Below are 20,026 nucleotides of genomic sequence, written 5' to 3'. Positions count from 1 at the left end.
GCAATTTTTGGTGTCGAGCAGAAAAGGAACTGGTAATGCATGAATTTCTGGCAACATATCCAGTATGTATTTGTTGCTGACACGATACGGAATCTGAAAGGACAAACTTTCACCTTTTGTTGCCCAACTGTATATGCACTATTTTATGAGGTTCCTTTTAAGAGCAATTACAGACATTTAACAGAGAATTGGATGATATCCTTTTCTTGCATCATATTGGAATGACACTGTTTCGTTACTGTTTAGTCCCGGCCATGCAATTGTCCTATCACTTTTAATAATATTATGGTGTATGCGCCATGTTGGTGTTGTTTTTTTGCAGGTATTTGTGAATGGCATCAAAGTGGAAGATTCTGCAGCTCTAAGCCTCAATGACAGGCTGCGCTTTGGCTACAGTATCCTAAAGCAGTGCTTGTGGCGGAGATGTGCGGCGTGATGATCATGTTGTATGATGGTGATGACGGTGATGATCATGTTGTATGATGGTGATGACCATGATTATGTATCTTACACAGTACTATTGTGTGTATATAGCACTCTGCATGGTGGCTTTGTACTATACAGTACAGCCGTCACTGATCGCTTTTTACAACTCTGTTAGTTTTGACTATTCTTGTGTACATGTGCACTACACAGACAGACTGAGTATACACTTGTAGCATCTCACCCTGAAAAAGTACCAAAAGCACTGCATGGTGGATGTTCTACAGAACAGAACAACAAGGACAATCAAGGCTTGTTTGCTGCGACTTGAAGTTTCATGCACTCGCAATCATCCGGCAACACAAAGTCGTGTACAGTAAAACCTGGTGTAAGCGACCTCTCGTTTTAGCGACCACCTGCTCTTAACGACCGTTTTTCCATGCACGAACAGTTCTACACAGACACCGTGGGACCTGGTTCTAAAGACCACCTGGCTTTAACGATCGCTTTTGCTTGCACCGTGGGGTGGTCGCTTAAACCAGGTTTTACTGTACTTTGAACTATCTGTCACTGGACTTGTGTATGCCTTGCACCCTGGTGCGTGCTACACCCGTCGCCCATGGTGTAGAGCTGCTCTGGTATCCAGTCACTGCCAGTCGATTATGCTCTGGATAGCACATCCGAGTGTCTCAGTATTAGTGACTCTGTCTTTGAATTCAAAGTTGAAATTGCTCTTTATGAGAGTGCATGTACATGGCTGTACTGTAGTAATGCGAACATGTGTGTGTCAAAGAAGCACACCGAAGCAAGCATACACACATGGCGCATGTACAGGCACTGCTCTTGTTTGACGTTGCTTCAATTTATCACTCTATGCTGAAAAGTAGTCAATGTAACTGTTAGTTGTGATGAGCAGATCATTGTTTATCTCTCCTTGACAAGCTATTGGATAACTAGGCCACACAACATACACCATCGAGTTGGCACCATCTGCTTTCAACACCGTCCAACTGCAGCTGGAGAACTTACGAGCGCCTGATCTAAACCAGTCACACGGTCACATCAATGCATCAAGCCCCGTTCCGGCAGCGTCTTCCCCGCTCAGTTCTGCTCAAAGTACTCACACTTCTCTAACCGAGACTGTGAAGAGATCGCTGTCCTCCACACCAGTACCGCCGTACGCCGCATCGGTTCTCTCGCAGGCCAGCAGTACACCAGTGCAGCTCACTTCCGCCGTACAGAGATACACTGCAGCTGAGGCGAATTCCCCGCAGCCAATGACTGACACATCGGTGTTGCTGACTGACAGGAATGAACTCAGCTCAATCCCAGTGACCAGCAGTAAAGAAAGCCATCAAAACGGTGCCTCTGCAAGTAAGTCGTCCATTGAAAAATGTCAAGGGTTCCCTCGTGTATATTCTCAATTGAACGATGGTTCACAACTGAATGCACTTTGCAACGTATGTCTTAGCCATACCTTGAATTCGGATATTAAATGTATCAGGCAGGTTTGCACATTACGACAGTGGACGCGGATAGTTTATAATTGCTCTGAATTTGATGGAATCGGAGCCATTCCTGTGTAAGAGGTATGAGTGTCTCTGCTCTGGCACCCTGTCCATGCTAACATGCCACACCGTGGACCTGCACGGCATGGGGTCGTACAGTTCATGTAGAAATTCCTGGAGCAGCAGTGCAAAACATTTTAACGTTACGGCATCGTTCGAAACTGAGTAGTCGCTTGCTCTCTGCTTGTTAACATCAACAGTTGTTTCTGTGGGCTGTTGCTTGATTTATTTCGTAGATGGTTGCAGTGCATTGTATGGCGTGCCAGATTGGTGGGGACAGGGAGAGAGCAACGTGGCAGAAATCCACAGCGTTCAACGAAAGCCGGTACATGTCGCCAGCGGTGGTGACACCTCTTCCAGCAGCCAGTCCCGTCATCGGTCTGTTCGTGGCCGGTCCAACACGATATCTGCGGACAAGGCCGAGACAAGCAAGCACTCCTCTACTCTGAAACTTCCTGCACGTGCTGGCAGTTGTCGCCGCTCAGCAACCCCTGATGCACCGGCAAAGAGAGCTAGCGGCAATGATCTTTCTTCAGCATCAATGAGGCGCACAAGCAGCCTCAGGTTGTCCAAGGAGGACAGGCCGAATCCGCAAAACCTGAAACACAAACGTGCAGAATCTACCGATGTAGAGGCGTCTAAGACTGTCAAGGTGCCATCCACTGAAAAGTCTGCAGCCAAGCGGCAAGCCAGTCCTGCACCACTCCGTGAGAACGCCACAGTAGCATTGCGGCGGGCAGCCAGCGCCAAGAAAGCGGCCGCCAGGGATGCTGAAGTTGCTGCGGCGGCTGCAGCACAAGAGCGGCGTACATCTGGAACACGAGCATCGCGCAAGTCACGGGCCACGTCGGTCCGGGCAACCTCGGATGCCAGCAGCACAGCCAGCCAGTCCTACTCACCCAAACCAGCACGCTTACCATCACCCATGGAGGACACACACAAAGCTGGTAATGGCAGCAAAGGAGTGGACTCTGCAAGCAAACAGAAGGTGCCAAGCCGCTCGGCTTCGGTCAAGGTCAGTTTTTTTGGCAATTGATTTTCACAACAATATCCAGGTATAGGTCAAGATGCAGAACAATGAGAAACGTGTTTCATTTCACGCAAAGGCATTGGATGGACTTGGTACGGACTGGATGCTCGAGGCATTCGGCATGACTCAGTATGTGTTTCCGAGGTGCCTGGCATTGCGATGGTTCTCCATAGTTTCTATGTTGGTGTGGAACATCATAGGAACATCACATGCTGTGTGTGCATTAGCTCACAAAGTATGTCCACTTCATAATGCAAACCCATTGAGTGTCCGAAGTCTTTCCATGCTACTACTGTTACTCTTTGATGAACCTTGGGCTGGTTTAACTCTTGGATTCTTTGAATATTTGGAATTCTTGGAATTTTTAGAAGGCTTGGAATTCTTGGAATTTTTGGGATTCTTAGAATTTTTGGAATACTTAGAATTCTTAGAATTTTTGGAATTCTTAGAATTTTTGGAATTCTTAGAATTTTGGAATTTTTTTAGATGGTGGCTATGTTATGTGCTCTCTGCTGATTTCTTGACCTCATTTTTTCTTTCCTTGCTTGACAGCTGCCATCCTCAAACTCTTCGTTGCCTGCCAGTTCATCACCCAGCACCAGGGTGAAGTCACAGGCAGAAAAGCGCTCTCCGCGTCACCCTCTGCGTGCCGTACCTCTACAGTCGTCTTCTTCATCTTCACTGTCCTCCTCCTCGCCATCACCAGCAACAAAGCGACACAGTGCAGAGCTGGCCCCAGCACCCGCAGCTGCAGCGGTTAAGCCACGTGCACGGTCTCCATGGAGATCGATTAGAGGTGCGAGACGTGCACTATCGTGTGTGAACATATCTGCGGCTTTCCTTCATGCATGGCTGATGCTGTTCGTTCTTTGCATAACTTCTAGCATTCTGGCTCCAGGTATTTACCGACTGTGAATCAATGCACTCATCCTTACTGTGCTGTGCCTTTGCACTATGTGACTATAATATTGTGTTCTGTTCACACCTGCAATGATCACCTTTCTATCTCTGTTTGTGATTCAGATCAAGCACGTAAGAACATCAACACTCAGGCAAGCGCCACAGCTGACTCGGCGGATATCATATTCATGACCTCGCCGGCAGCAGCAGAGCATGGTCCAGCATCAACATCACACGGCGAACAAATCGAGGATAAAGGTGCTGCTGCTGTGACCACTCAGTCAGAGTAAGTGCTAATCAACTCCACAGAACTTGGTCATGTTCGTAGACTGGACCCAATAAATACGTGCACTCTACTGGCCTGGCCTGAGATGGAGGGCAAGGGGAGGTGTGTGTGTGGGAGGGGGATTTTCGTCGATAATGTTCATTTCCGGCTCTGTATCCCATTTTCAGGGCTCACAGTCGGTATGCAGGATCGACAAAAGCGTCGTGCGAGGGCGGGTTTGGTGCACGTGACCCCCCGAGAGCGCAGATCGTGTATCCTACGCATCCCAACAGAACAAATAAAAAGAAGAGAAAGAACCTTGGCTTGAGTTGTAGCCTGTTCTTGTCTTGTAGAGCCGATGTTCGCGATATTTTGGTCGGACCTGTCCTTTCCTCGCTTCTCTTGGCATGCAGTGTCAAACCATTCTCGTTTCCGTTCGTCTCGATCTTGTGCTTTTACGATCGTGCATACTCCAGTGGAAATAGTTTGCTTTATTATTTGCACTGGGAATTGCACTGCAACACTGAACAGTTACTGCCAGCCCTCGGCAACGACTTGCCTTTCACTGTGCCTTGTAGAATTGATCCACCGAAGGAGAAGGCGAAAGGCAACCTGTGCTAGTCCCAGGAAATTCATGTCATGTAGCCGCTGTTCGACCAAATGCTGATGCTACAATGAGCGATCGCGATGTTCCACAGGTAAGAAGACAAACAAACGAGTCAGAGCTCGCCAGGCAGGTAACGCCGAGAACATACCACACGGAGCTGCTGATCGGATGGAGGCGAACGGGACCAGCAAATCCGCCAGGCGTTAGTTGAGGGCCACTAAAGGCCAGGTTTCCAGAGGTACCAGTTCCTCCATGATGGCGAAATGCGCTGCCACAAGAACTCCAGCGAGAACGAAAGCACAGCAACTAAACCAACTCCGCGGGCGAACTGAGGAGAGAACACTGAAAAATCTGTGCGCAATGATTTTCTGTTGGACGGCGCGCGTTGCTGTTCCGCTGCATGCATGCGTTTTTCTTGTTGTTTGATCTGGTGCTGCTTTTGCACTTTTGGCGTTCTGCGCGCTGAGTGGCACTCACTCAAAAATGTCCACTACATCTCATTCTTGGCGGATTTTGATCATCTATGGCTTTTTTTTTTTCAGCGTGGAATTCTCCAGACATTTACCGATCACTTTTCCGATTGCTGTGCCGAAATCGAAGCCAAAACGACCAGACTTTGGCTAATCCGTGCCGGAAAACTGGAGGGAAAATGGTGAAACGCTGCGGTAGATCACTGAGTTTGGGGGTTTTGAACCAGCACAGCGAATCCCAGCTTCGTGGACATCGGGGCCGATGTAGTGGACTAGATCAAAGATTTGAGAATAGAGGAGAATAGAGGCCTGTGATTGGTCAGTTGTCATCACGTGACATCCGCGCAAAGCCGTGCGCGACTCCACGCTTTTGTATTGGACTGTGAGCCCTGATTTTGTCCGGACCACCTGAAATTCTGGTGCTACGACATTGATTGCACCATACTTGTATGTAGTGTAGAAGTGACTACAAAGTGCATGCACCAGGATGGCAGGATGAATTGGAGCAGCTAGCTTTCTCTGAAGCACGTGCAAATAGCAAACCAGCGTTTGCACATTCTTTGCTTCTTTTCCAGATCATTGCAGAGTGATGTGCCAGACAATGATACAGCCATGCAAGGCAGTGGCAGTGATGTTTGGCAAACCGGCTCAGATCAAGACTCGTTGGCCAGCAATGCAGCCGTCGGTAGCGGTTCAGCCGGTGACCTGCAGCTATCCGTGTCTGAACTCAGCCTATCGGCAGTCAGCTCCAATACATCCGTGGAGTCCGCAAGCCTGGATCCTTCCCCTACCAGTGAAGCAATTGAGGAGCCTGCTGCATCCATTCAGGTAGCTCCAGCAGCAGCAGCAGCATCTCAGCTACCGCCTCCAAACAGAAAGCTGGCCTTTTTGACCGAGGTGGATGATGATGTTGATGGCGGGGTTTGTACAGTCTGCAGTGGCATGCCGCAGTCTACCTGCACATGTAGTGGGGGTGCTGCTAGCCAAGATCATGCACTGCTGCCAGTACAGCAACATGCCAGAAGTTCACCGCATCAGCCTGCTGGTGCTGTTTACGGACCGGCACCATGTCTGGCAGAGAACGAACTTCTAGGAGTGGATACGGTGTCCGATTTGGCTAGTGAAGACTCGTCAGCATTGGTCAGCTTGGCACCGTCACGTCGACAGTGGAACAAGATGGAGGTATGTTCTGAACAGGACGTGACGTGGCTAATTCAGCTGCGACACTAGTATTGGCAGGAATTGAGGTAGGGATACCGTGCAGAGTTTAGCACACTCACCCGACCATGCCACCATTCTAGACTGCTGTAGAAAGATCAGAAAGGCAGTTTTTGATTGGTCCAACCCTAGCCTTCCATACAGTTTGTGTATGATATGGAGGGTATAACACATGACCTCCCGGTGAACAGTAAACACATGTTGGTGGCCGAAAAGTTGGTCCGGTCATATCCTGACCAACAGGACCTGTTCCACTGAGCCTGCCAGAACACAATGATGATGTGTTGAGGGTGCATAGAAGTCCCTTGGTCAAACCTACTTCAAGTACACATATGCTAGAAAAATGCAGTGAAAAAGGAAGAAAACATAGTGTCAATTCCTTTGAGTTCTCATATCTATTCCCTTGTGGTGCCTTGCACATGTTGTGTTGGTGTCTGCTGCGTTCACCTGCAGAAAATGGATGGTCTCATTGTGTCGTCGCTGCTAGTGCTGTCCGATCGGCTGCAGGATGCATCAGTGGATATGTGTGCACATGCAAGGTGGGTAATGGAGTAATGCCTGGAGCTGGCTGGGAGTTCTAGACTACTTCACTGATGTGATAGAATGCTTAAAGTAAACTGTGAGCTAAGTTAGCACTGCAACAAGAGTGATCTCCTGTCTTGAAAGACCAGCCTTTCCAGCCATTAGGTCATTTTGGCCTACATTAGTGTGGACCGGTTTTGAAAGACCACTAGTCTACAAAGACCAGTTTTCTGCACACCGCAGGGAACAGGGTGGCTGCCAAACTCTCACTATACCATGATACTGGTCAGTGCTGTATGGTAGAACTCGCAGAGCTTCAAGTACTGATCATTCCCTGCAACAGCACAGCCTCTGTTTGAAGGTTGCAAGCTTGCAGCCCTGCACTGCTTCTTTTCTCCTATTTTAATTATTTTGGTGATAGGTCATTATTTCTCTGCCCAACATTATCGCTGTTACAATGCACAGACTGAAGTAGAGGCATGCGGCATACAACACTGCACATGCCCTCAACATCTGCCCACAGGACACATGCAAACGTGGACTTTTACGGACGGACCCTCCGTTAGTCCAGTTATCCATGAATGTACCAGTACCGGGGGTAATATACAATGTAGATCTCATGTAAGATGATGTGATCCTGTAGTGTGGAAATGATGACTGTTGCCCGCTTCCATCTATCAATATCATGATGCATATATGGATGCAAGTGAACTTCAAGTATTATGTTGTAACTCAACGTTGCATGCCTTAGCAATCATCAGACAATCTCTTTTGAATGTACTCTGCATATGATTATCCTTTACGAAGGGAGGTGAGGGATTGGCAAAGGCAGCAGGATCATGGATCAGACTCCCGAATGACGCCCATCAACGGGGACGCGCAGTCGGATCGAATAGATCAGATATTCAACGGTGTATCTCCGTTCCCCGACAGTACCCTGTATCCACCGTGGGGCGCTGAACACCAGGTTTGAGTTATACCCAAGAGTCTGCTGTGTCTGAGTCATGTGTTGCCGCGTGACGAATACTTGCCATGATAGTCATTAGTCGGATGCCTACCTGCTCAATGTTGTTATTGCAGGCTAATTGTTGATCTGTGTGTTGCAAGGCACATGCGCGATTGATTATGTGTATGGGCCGGATGACTAGCCCCATGTGTGCCGTCACATGATGGCAGATGATTATATTCCTACATAGATAACCGTCCACATAGCCATGGACATGCTGAGCCTCGGTGTCGGGTGGTGTTCGGCTGGTGGAATTTCCTGCAAATTTCTCCTTTGCGTGGAATTGATGGCTAAGCAGTCAAGTCTTATCTTGAGGATTATCTTCATAACCCTTACTGCTTTCTGAGCTGTTACCATGTGTAGCCTTGATGATCCAATGGTTGGAGGGGGAGAGAGCCTCGGAGTGTAATGTGTAGAACTCGAAGCAGCTTTAGATATCTAGAGTGGTATCATCCACCCTTGTACTGATGTGTTTGTGGCTATGTGTTTTGCACACTCCGCTCTCTTGCAGGACATGGCTACAATCATGCGCAACCTACGTCTGGCTGAGTCCCGCGTAAAAGGTAGGTGGAAGCATGAACACACCTGATGCTTGTTTGCCCCCCCCCCCCCCTGTGTTGTGTATAGCACCCTCATGATTCCCGGTTGAATACTGGACTCACCTTGAGTAGCACCCCTAGGCCCTGTGATGTAGTTTTTTCATACATCGTGTCCTGCGGCGCTTACCAGCATTCAACATTCTCTACTAGAGGCTTAGTGTCCACAAGTGATGGTCTTATATGCATGATCCTATACAGGGTCTGAGCAATAATGGGAGTTATGTATACTAGTACCTAGAGTTGGTAGACCAGCATAGTTCCTATCAAACACAATCATGCCATGTACTCTGGTATGCATGAGGGAGCTGGTGGTGGTGGTGGTGCTTGATCACTGGACATGCAGAGTGACTGTAGCCAGTCTGCTACACACACTGTATTGCATCGTTCGTCCATGCACACAACACAACCTCATGTAGCACGGTATTACATTTGTTTATGAGGAAGACACGCTTTCCGTGTAATAGAATAATAAGAGTGCTGATTCCAAGGATGGAGCCAAAGGTCTCCTATCACGTTCAAATATCAAAAATGTCTAGTATTGGAGAAAACTTGTGATTGAAAGGTCCAATGCACTTTCTGCCCCAAAAGCAGATTGGGAATCAACAGAAAAAATATATCCCACCACATATATAAAATGTGCATGGAAGCAAGAATTCGGAATAGCCGGGCAAGTAAGACAAGTTATGGGGTGGTTTGAAAATATCATCATCGTCCATAGCCATGTGGTACACAACAGACTTGCTCTTTTCTGGATTGATATGGCACTCGCACAGATCATCTGTGTACGGACCGGTGCGAGAAGTGGATTATCTGAAACTGTTCCACTGTTCCACTTTCAACGAAATAGCCGATAAATTTAACTGTAGAAATACTGTGCTAGTGAGGAATGACGTATTGATGCACTGCACCAAGACGACTGTTACTGAGAACTTCATGTACATGTAGCCAAGGTATGCACAGTCTACTTGTGTGCCTGACTGTGTCTATAAACTGTCAACGTTCGGCAGAGCTCTAACTGTCAGTGTTGCCACGAGATCATCGACACCCGCGGCCGTACTTGGCTCAGTGCCGCTCTGCTAGACGTCATCCTGAACTTCGTGTATCCTGCCCCCCTCCTGTTTCTTCTTGGCGGCCCGCAGGCCTATGACGTTGTAGGCTATGACGGCCGGTACCATCATGAACAGGCCTATAAGCGTGTACGTGGACGCACTCTTGTAGTACACCGGCTTCCACTTCAGGTGCGCGTTGGCGTCCATCTGGAACAGGTACCAGAAGATGGCGCCGAGCGGGGTGATGAGACCTTGCACTACAACCAGGTATACGGCGCCGGCCGCGTACTTGATCAGCATCAAGCTGAACAGGTTGGCCAGGCAGTAGAACACGATGAACAACCAGCAGTAGGTGACCGGCAGTGAGCAGTGCGGGTCTGGGTTGAACTGCACCGGGTCGCGCAGTGTTGCCGAGCAATTCATGCTCACGTTTGCGTAGTAGTCGTGCGGGCCTCGTGGACTACCGAACATGCAGCGCATTCCATCGCCCATGTGCTCCTGGAACTGGTGAAAGCCCTTGACGGTGCCAAAGACGGGTATAAAGTCCACCCAGAACATCACAACAAACATGATGAACGTCCACAGGTTGATCCAGAACATCAGCAGCAAAGAGTTGACGTCATGGTCTTTGCCAGCACTTCCTCCATCAGCGACAGCTTCCGCTGCTTTCTTGGCAGACTTCTTGAGGATCTTCTCCTCGACGACATTGTTAATGGCCAGTGGTATAAAGCCGATCATGAAGACACAGCTCCAGACGAAACGCACGATGGGCTTGGTGTGAACGCTACCGCTGCTGCCTTGCCCATCAATGTTGAAGATGACAGGCTCAGTGGAGATGATGAGACCCACAATGACGATCAGGCAGCAAATGAGACGCGGGTAGCTCTCCGTCTTGCGCAGGATGACGTAACTGAAGAAGACAGTGAACGGAATGATAATGGTGGAGAGCAGTGGTTGCAAGAACACTGGCGTGCGGTCTTCTGGACTGCTGAACACGATCAAGATGCCGTTCAACGTGTTGAAACTGCCCAGCAGAGCACGGTTGAAGTGACTCACAGAGCAGCCGAGAGGGAACTCCGGATTTAGTAACCGTGCTATTCCGATGAATGAGCCAAAGAAGAGGACAAACCAGAATGCCGTGAAGACGAGTAGAAAGTATACATCTCCCACCGCCTTCTGCTCGCCACAAATCAAGTGAGATTCCAGTGCGGTGGAGTACATGGGTAGTGTTACCGTCATGCCAACCTGCAGCCAACACACACACACACACACACACACACACACACACACACACACACACACACACACCATCAGAGGAGGATTGGCACTAAACGTATGGAGCCAGACACCAGTCCATTGGCCAAGTAAATTTTTCCGAGGCACGTCTGAGAATTACAACTCTAGATATGCGCAGTGAGCTACAATTGCGCAATACACTGATAATTAGTACAGTCACTTCTGATACATAGCCGTGATTTCCATTGTGCCAACGGATTGTAGTTACTTTAGCTCAAGTTCTTTGTATAAGACACATTTACCCACAGTCACCCACTATACAAGCACTAACTTTGTATCACGCATGCACATGTACAATAACAACTCGTTCTCCGACGACAGTCGTGCTCGATGACATCCAATCTCATGAATACACCAGTACCCTGCAACAGTGAATAGTTTGGTGTTTGCAGGTCCACTTGTGCTGCACAGTGCTTGCCGCAATTTGACTCATGTGTTTTAGATTTCATTGAGCGGCACTGTAGTATCCAGGATTTGTATTAGGCTGTGTCATAAGGGGGACAGATGTACAGTGCTGGCAACTGAAATCCGACCCCCGAGCGGTGGGTTCACATTCTAGCGGTCTCTGTTTCGTAGTTTTACCATCCCGTGTTGGGTCTTTGCGATGTGAGCCCACCACTCAGGGGTCGGATTTCAGTTGCCAGCATTGTACTTCGAAGTATGCGTCTTGTAAGTCTTGCCAGGACGGCTTGTCACTAGAGACTCTGGCAACTATTTTCATTGACTTATTCTGTGCCGTGCTGCACTGGTTAGCATCAAGGGCACATCTCAGAGATGATCGATGGCCGTCTGTGAACATCAGTGGTTTCCTTGTTGTCCCGGCATCTTCGAACGTCCACTGCATCATCCCTGCATAGAACCTGCTGTGTGCACCTGCTAACATGCTCTCATTTGTATCAGATTAGTACAGCCATGTACAGTGTAGATCTACGTCTTAATAACTTTCTCTTATCTCAGGGGATGTTGGGCGCCAATGGATCATTATTACTATATTAGTACAGAATGAGATGTTCTCAGTACACTAGACTAAGTGGAATGACACACAGCTATGATGATGGCAGCATGATCCAGTCCTGCCTATTGCTAACCTAGACCCCTGGGTCTGTCTACTCTAAGGCAGAAACTACAGTGGTGCCACGATGTAAAATCCAACACGTGGAAGCTTGTGAAGCTGAGATCCCGCCTATCATCTGGTACCACTGTGTATTGTAGCCGTTCTCTCTATTACTGTATAAGTAAAATAGTTCGCTAACCACCTTGAATCGCGCTACTGGTGTAATTCCACTCAAGACTACTGTACTCTGTAGTGTAGGTTGGATGCTTCCTGCAGCTCTGTATCCAGGCCAGAGCACATGCGTAAGATCACTGCCAGGAGTGTGCAATCCCAGTATCACTACTATCAGTAGGCTGTCTCGACACACCTTCACACTTGAAGTAGATATTGTTATTTACACACACACTAGTATCCCAGGCATGGTGATGGCCTGGTAGAAGCGAAACTTCCGAAGCTTGTTGCGGTATTTCGACATACACGTAGCCGATTTTAGCGCGGACATACGAACTTTACAATTATTTTACTACATCGTACAAGCACGTAGTACAAGTGTTAGCCAATTATTATGTTTACTTAGTAGTGTATGTGGCCGTGGATGTGGATGGGCACGCACCTGCGTTATCACTGTGAGTATTGACAGGGAAATGTTGACTGCAACTGCGCTGAGCGTGAAACTGATGCCGTGCCGTGGTGCGATTTGAAAGACGATCCTGCCGTCGGACTCTGCTGACTGAGGCGATCCGGCCGTGTTCTCCGCGCCCTGCAAACCTTGCACTTGGCCATCCGGCACGCTGCCGGATGGATGGCTGTAGTTGCGCAGCTTCTTTGGGCGTCCCGGGGTCGCCAGCAGCGGCTGCTGGGGCGAGGGATTCAGGAAGTCCGAATCGTCCATGTTTCGGGAATCGTCGCTGCTCTCGAGGGCTTGGTCAGACGCTTTATGGTGCAGTGGCAGGCTACTCTGACTACCTGCACTCATTGGAGCGGGTGGTAGTGCAATGTGTAGGCGTTGTCTGTGCAGAACCTCCTCGACTGCCTCCAACAACCGCCAGTAACTGACCGGGCAGCTGGTTGCGAACGGGTCCGAGAGGCAACCAAACTCTGGTGTTTTCCTGCTGCTGCTGCTGTGTTCGTGTCAGTGAGTGAGAGATGCCTCTGCTTCGACCTTCTATCCAGCTAGCTAGCTACCAGCGGATCAGCGTGGCTGGTGCAGTGGCGACTGTTCGTCGGTAGGCCGGTCAGGTCGGGAGATCTCGGGTACTGTGTAGGAGTGGTTGAAGGGGTGCCGCAACAGTCAGTACCAAGACAACATAGACAGGATGGCAGATGCTTGACACGTACCTGCACAGTCACATGCGATGATGGTAAGCCTGTAAGACCAGTAGGCAGTAGGGCTACTGACCACGATGCAAGTGAAGCCACTCTCCAGCATGCAGTGTGCTGACGACTAGCGTTACGTCTGCGACGTGCTGACCTTCCTCTACTGACACTGACAGAGAACGTTGAGGGCTTTGCTACGCGGTCAGGTAAACATTCGAGGACGTCCTGAACACATTTGTAAACCGGCGTCACTACAACTGAAGGAAGCAATAGAAAACGTGTCGGACAAAGTAAATTATTCTGTGCCGTTAGTTCCGGAGTTCGCTAGAATGGCCTCTACTCGGAGCGATCGACCCTCTTCTCAGACCTCAATGCTCAATAGACTTCACTGAAGAATACCAAACCAGGACACTGCATACACTGCTGTAGTTTGCATTAAAACGGCGGGTTACGTTCCCTCTGACAACTAATAATCTGAATCACGACTGCAGTGCTGTTCACTTATGTTAGACAAAGTTGCGAGAGCTTCTCCTTCTGCAAACCGCTACGCACTGTGGTTTCGTTGCACTGACGCTTTGCAGCGAGTTTTCAAGCCATCATATTGTCTGCTCTCACAGTCTCACTCAGTTCGTTTTGCCATTGAATGACCCGTGGTGTATGATCACTTGGAGCATGGTACATTGCTAGACATCGCCTATCGATGCAAGCTGTGACTTTTCCGCTCACGCTTTCCACTCGTGCTGCATTGAATTTCGTGGTCATGACTTCCACAGCCTGATCACGACGGATATTTTGAGCCTAGTACTGTAGTAGCGCCTCTCACGTCTTATCCGTTTATCGATCATAGATACTGTACTAGTACATGTAGTGCATTGCCTACTGTGTACAGGTACAATCATGATGATTGTATTATCGGAGTTAGTGCAATGATTGCACTCCATCTCGAGGTTCTCGCCTGTCTACTTGTTACAGTAGTATCCACTGATCCAGCTGACATGATGATCATGTTACTCATATCACTCTACTCTAGCTACATCGAAAAATCTTTGTGACACCATGCTTCAACAAGCATGCAGTCAAGTAAACGAAAAAGAGTTAGAACACGTGCACAGTCTAGTCAGTAGAATCATTCACGTGCTCAACAGGAACGCCGACCATCACGTGGTCGTGTGCAATATCAGCTCACGTGATCATGATTCTGATCGCTTGTTGTGTTGGCATGGCTGTCGTAGAATCTACGTCTGTCGACTCTCGTTTGACTACTTCAGTCTCAGATCCGGATCGTGGTGATCTGAGACTGTGAGAGTGAGAAAGAGACGTAATATAAACGGTTACTTTTAGCAGTCCATGCGTGACCCTTTTATTTTAATCACCACCACACCCCATAGCTTTATAGAGACTTCCTGGAGAATCCATACGACCATAGCTAGCGCCAGAAACCGTCAAGTAACCATGGTAACACGGTAGTTACTTCTGAACTGCAATGACTGACTCTGTATTGTAAAATAAGAGAGACTCTATGAAGTATGTGATCATCACTGATGATAGTAAAACTCTGTGCGTCTGTTTGATTTCCCCTCACTGCAGCTGTGACGGAACTGCTCCAAACACTTCCTAAAGCCCATACTGACTCTTGAGCCCTGCAGGCTGTGGCTAACATCAACTGACTGTACTGATACTGAGTCTGTAGTACTCGTCTTTCTTAGCCATGCATGGCTTCAACGCTTGGTGCCAATGGTGGTGCAATCCGCTGCCACAGTTTTTTTTCTCTACAAAATCCACATATCTCCAGACACTGGGGTGAATAATGGAGCGTGGTCACCATGGTCACAGTCCACAGCATGTGTGATTATTCCACCCTCACAGTTTCAGAGGATGCTTTCATTGCTAAGACTTTTGGAATGTGGCCAGAGTGGGTCTCCTGAGTCTGCTCCTCCTGAACTGAAGCACTGTGTTCTCTTTACACTACAATACTATACTAGCTTGAGCTCGATGATAACCGATGTAATGATGCTCATCGTGATTTCATTCTACATGATTGTACATGTAGATACCAGATTTTAGTCATGATTGCAGTTGAGACCAGTCTAGTTAGTAGTGCTAGACCTGTACTGCTGTAGTCTTGTCCACCACCCTGTCCCATCATGCAGAGATTATTAATGTTTTCGAGGTGGGCTACGTCTCAAACTAGCTGTGCAATATCTTCAAATTTATGTCATTTATACAATGTAATACAATGAAATACTACATGTCCTAATTGAAGGCTAATTCTCTACATGTACTTGTTTGAAGTAGATGTGCACGCCATCTAGCTAAGTTATACTGACCTATACCCGCTGTACCACACCAACATTGAAATGACGTGCTATTCAGTATTCTAACCGCTCACTAGCACTGAGTCTGTGTTCCGTGGGCCTGGCTGACAGAGGTTGTGCATGTGACAGGATCATTGGTGTATTGTATGCATATATGGATGGCATAGTTTTATCCAGGACTGGGCCAAGACCGTCACTAAGACTTTTACAGAGTACATGTATGTGCATTGTATTTATGTCTTTATTTGTGACAGTGTCATGGGTGTCGTGATGTTTTCCTAATGCTCTAACTTTCTGCATGATTGCTAGTACTTGAGACTTCTGAAAGTAGCTCATGCCCCACCGTACTTGAATCGGATTTCAGGACGGGGCACTAATTACTTCTTGACTTTGGCACACAATACCGGTACATGTACAATTCAGACTCAGCGGAGGACGTTAGGTTCAACGCGTTGTAACTTTGAGTTTCATGCCTCTACAGTCATGTAGGCAATCATTGGTTGTCTGATGATTGCCTACAATACATGTACATGTACATAGCGGCATGAAACTCAGAGTTACAACCAACCTGAACGTCCTCCGCTGAGTCTGCTATGTTCTAAGCTCTGTCTCTGACATTGAGCACTCTCTCAGTCTCTGCAGCTCGGGGATCAACGGATTTGTAAGCTGATATGAGTCCTAAGTATTATTGTATAAATTCAATCGTATCGTCGATCATGTACAGTGTACTTGGATCTACGCCAACGTCTCCCGCCTGTAGGCCTACTGGCTGTAGCTGGAGTACGTCGACACTCAGCATGTCGCGACTTGGACTTATTTTAAATACTTGGACGCTTTGATCCCTGCCATACTGGAATGCTTGGTTTCCTGGCACATGACACTCGTACTCACATACATGATTGTGCTAGTAATTAGTACTAAATAATTAATTTGTTAGATTGACAGCATGAAACAAGGTGGAGGACACTGTCCTCCACCTTGTTTCATGCTGTCAATCTAACAAATTGCGTGAACTATAACAAGGTTTATCTAATACATGTACTGGTTTTTAACCAGTGTTAGGTTATTATAATAGTGATTACTACTACTAGTAGATCTACTGTGAACAGGATGTGTTTGTCACGACAGTATTGGCATACCGGTAGCAAAACTCCCTATCTATAATCCGGTATTGAAACGTAAGAATAAGATACTTGTTCTCACGTGAGAACACAGCCTAGTCAGTGGACTGATGATCATGATGATCAGCCCTTCCCGGCCTTCGCCCTACTCCGAAGTCCGAGTTGGCATTCCTAGGCTGTGCCTGTACTGCTGAGTGTAGGTCTTGGGCACAAACATAACACTAACAGTTAGTGAGTTACATACTAGAATCTCCAACGACGTGTGGCATTCATAGCCCATGAATCATGATGTAGACCGTAGTGCTGTCAGTGTCACAGCCCCTGAGCTGTGCAGAGCTAGAGGCAGAACGATGCCGCCCGTATGACGCGCTCGGACACTGCGCAAAATAATCTCGACAGCCGTTCACGATCCTTCCCACTGGGCTGGCATGGTCCGGACCAAAGCAAGAAAATCTCTTGCTTTGACGGTCACCGTGATGGTAGATCTACTGTAGCCCAGGGCCAGGCCCGAGTCGTGCGGAAATGTGGACCATTTCAAGTTCGTTGCTTGGAGGCTGCCGGAAACCAGATGAGAAAGTTCTTATTCGGGAGGCTTTATGAAGCCTTCATCAAACTAGTGGAAGGGAGCAAAGCAGCTTTGCAGGTATGGATGAGTCGACGCCTCTCCTTTCACTTTCCTCCGAGTCCCGTTTGACGGTTTCAAGCCAGTGGCGGCACGGGCAGTCACTTTCTATGAGTAGTTTTGTTGACGTTGCAGCGGAAGATCATGCTGATGAAGAGTCCCCGTCGACACTAGTACCAGCTGGCCGGAACCGGCGAGGGATCATCGCGCCGGGAAAGATCACCTTCGCACTCCATCCCAGATTGGGCATCCACTGTAAGCTGAGCGCCGTGGCGGTGAACATTGCGCTATCGGTGCTCCTAATTGTAACACAGGTGAGACACCCGTCAGCCCCCCCCCCCCTTAAAAGAGGCCAATCATAAGATCCAGGCCAGATTGACTTCCCTTTCGCTAGTACTTCAGTAGTAATACTAGCTATCAACTAGGGCTGAAACGATCGTGGATTTTCAAGTATCGATTACTCTTTAGCTTAACGATCGAGTAATCGATTATAATCGTTAGCAAATAGAGTCATAATTCTGTGCAAACATTCCTGTTTCCACAAACTATGCCTTCATAATACCAACAAATCTGCATTAGTGAAAGGGTAGCTCCGAAACATGGCAGTTTTGAAGTCAATTTAACCTCAGAACATGAACCATACCCCTGGCAACTGCATATTCTCAGCGGAAACAGATTCAAACTTCACAAAACGAGGGTTTACAGTACTTTCTTGACAAAAATTAAAAAAACGCAAAATAATCGTAATCGGTAATCTAAACGATTGCTCGATCGTTAGAGTTATCAAACGAGTACTCGATTATTCGGTATAATCGTTTCAGCCCTACTATCAACCATGACAGCTAGAGTTGTTTCCATGGTTTTATTTACTACCGACTTTCTCCTCCAAAAGTAGTAAGTCTTCTACTAGTACTAGAGCTCAAGATTGGGTAGAGTAGGGAGTAGTGCATTTGCAGGAAGCTGTTTCCAAACTTAGTTGCATGTACATCAGTATTCTCAGCCTACTATTCTGTGCTGTGTGCACTGCATGGTGGGTGGTATGCACTCGGCTGTATGGTGTGGTCTTCTTGCTCCAGGTCAGCATGACCGTGACATTGCCAATGTTCGCCACGGCACTGAAGACACGCATTGTGTGCGGTAGACCGAGGGCGGTGGGTGATTTCTACTTTCTCTTGGTGTTCAGTGCGTTCTGGATGACCACTGTGTATGGACTCATGGCTGTTCTTTTACGCGCGCTTAACCCACAGTATCCACTTGTTGGCTCCTGGCAAGTACAGAAGTATTTTGCGCTACTTGGAGCAGCTAATACTGTTAACGGTCTGTTAGTTGCGGCCAGCAGTTCAGAAGACCGCACGCCTGTGTTTCTGCAGCCGGTCCTGCAGACAGCTCTGATCCCCTTCACCGTGCTCATGAGCTATCTGCTCCTGGGCAAGCGGGAAGGATCGGCGCGTCTCATTGCCTGCTTGGCCGTGGTCGTGGGCGTCATTGTGTCCGCGGAGCCCGTCATGTTCAACATTGACGGCTTGGGACGTGGTGTCGCTGACGCACGGCCGGGTCACACATCATCGCTGGTGCACGTTGCGTGGAGCTGTGTCTATCTGCTTGGCTACTTGCCCATAGCGCTAGCAGTAGTCGTGCAGGAGAAGCTACTCAAGATGAAGGAATGGCGCAAACCGCACGCCAACGGCAGCACTGCATGGTGCAAAGCGAAACGTGTCAAAACAATACAGCTACTGTTCTGGGCCAATCTGTGGACCTGCGGTCTGTATGCAGTTATGTTCTGGGCGGATTTCATCCCTGGCTTTGGCACCGTCAGCACACTTAGCCAGTTCAAAAATCACATTGATGACGGTTTCAGGTGCATGATGGGCGTGCCCAGGGGTCCAGGAGCAATGTACAATGAGAGTGGAAACTGCCAGCAGGCTGGAGACCTACCCAATGCGGCTGAGCTCAATCCTGACCCACATTGTTCATTGCCTGCATACTACGGCTGGGTGTTCACATGCTCACTTATCGGCTGCACCATGTCCGCTCCACTGCTGATCAAATATTCCAGCGGCGCAGTGTATTTGGTGGTGGTTGAAGCTCTCGTCACACCGCTGGGTGCAATATTCTGGTTCCTATTTCAATTGGATCCCCGTGCGCGCGTACACTGGAAACCCACCTATCACCGACATGGGTCCATGTTTACACTGGCTGGCCTTCTCGTTGTCATGCTGGCCGTTGTATGCTATGAAGTGATTGGTCACAGGCAAACAAAGCAGGCGGGGACCTTGTCGCCAGTCCATACCGGCAGCACAGATCTCTAGTCCTGACCTAACACTGCTTGCTGCACACAAGCCATGGGAACTCCGGCCTCATACGCCGGTTAGCACCTTCCTCCAGTGCACAGACCAGTGCTAACACTGTAGTATGATGGCTGCATGTTGCATGGACCTTGGCTTTAGTTACAACTACTACTATAGTAACTCATGCATGAGAGCTAGGCATACAAGGACAACTGCAGAAAAGGCTGCGTGTACTGTGGTCTGTACAATGTTGTTGCTGTTGTTGTTGTTGTGTGTGTTTTTTTTTGTTTTTTTTGTTTTTAATTTCGGCCAGTCGGCTACTATCATTAATTTTCGTCTTGGGGGTTAGACAAGGG

General features: G+C 48.2%; 3 protein-coding genes across 4 annotated transcripts; 2 read left to right on the top strand and 1 right to left on the bottom strand.

Annotated features, from left to right (window-relative positions):
• Window positions 1-253: 253 nt before the first annotated feature.
• On the top strand, window positions 254-15,695 carry LOC135814429 (mucin-5AC-like). The gene is made up of 10 exons (XM_065327551.1): window positions 254-395; window positions 1,381-1,797; window positions 2,228-3,006; window positions 3,574-3,817; window positions 4,045-4,207; window positions 5,839-6,445; window positions 6,935-7,020; window positions 7,811-7,970; window positions 8,521-8,572; window positions 14,912-15,695. The coding sequence occupies exons 1-10, from the start codon at window positions 293-295 to the stop codon at window positions 14,959-14,961; spliced, it is 2,661 nt and encodes an 886-aa protein (XP_065183623.1). The 5' UTR covers window positions 254-292; the 3' UTR covers window positions 14,962-15,695.
• LOC135814430 (uncharacterized) lies at window positions 9,022-13,687 on the bottom strand. Its single transcript, XM_065327553.1, has 2 exons — window positions 12,621-13,687; window positions 9,022-10,902 (listed from the first exon to the last, which is right to left on the bottom strand). Exons 1-2 carry the CDS (start codon window positions 12,981-12,983, stop codon window positions 9,685-9,687), a joined length of 1,581 nt encoding a protein of 526 aa, XP_065183625.1. The 5' UTR covers window positions 12,984-13,687; the 3' UTR covers window positions 9,022-9,684.
• A 1,452-nt stretch (window positions 15,696-17,147) lies between the features above and the next one.
• LOC135813609 (uncharacterized) lies at window positions 17,148-19,771 on the top strand. Of its 2 annotated transcripts, none has more exons than XM_065326687.1 (2): window positions 17,148-17,696; window positions 18,630-19,771. In XM_065326687.1, the coding sequence occupies exons 1-2, from the start codon at window positions 17,406-17,408 to the stop codon at window positions 19,689-19,691; spliced, it is 1,353 nt and encodes a 450-aa protein (XP_065182759.1). In that variant the 5' UTR covers window positions 17,148-17,405; the 3' UTR covers window positions 19,692-19,771. The 2 variants fall into 2 exon arrangements, with proteins under 2 accessions (XP_065182759.1, XP_065182758.1); XM_065326686.1 differs by having other exon boundaries at window positions 18,459-19,771.
• Window positions 19,772-20,026: the final 255 nt, after the last annotated feature.

Source organism: Sycon ciliatum, chromosome 4 (genome assembly GCF_964019385.1).
Source record: "Sycon ciliatum chromosome 4, ocSycCili1.1, whole genome shotgun sequence".
Lineage (NCBI taxonomy): Eukaryota > Metazoa > Porifera > Calcarea > Leucosolenida > Sycettidae > Sycon > Sycon ciliatum.
Note: the sequence above shows the minus strand (reverse complement) of the source record. Positions and strands in the feature narration are given on the sequence as shown.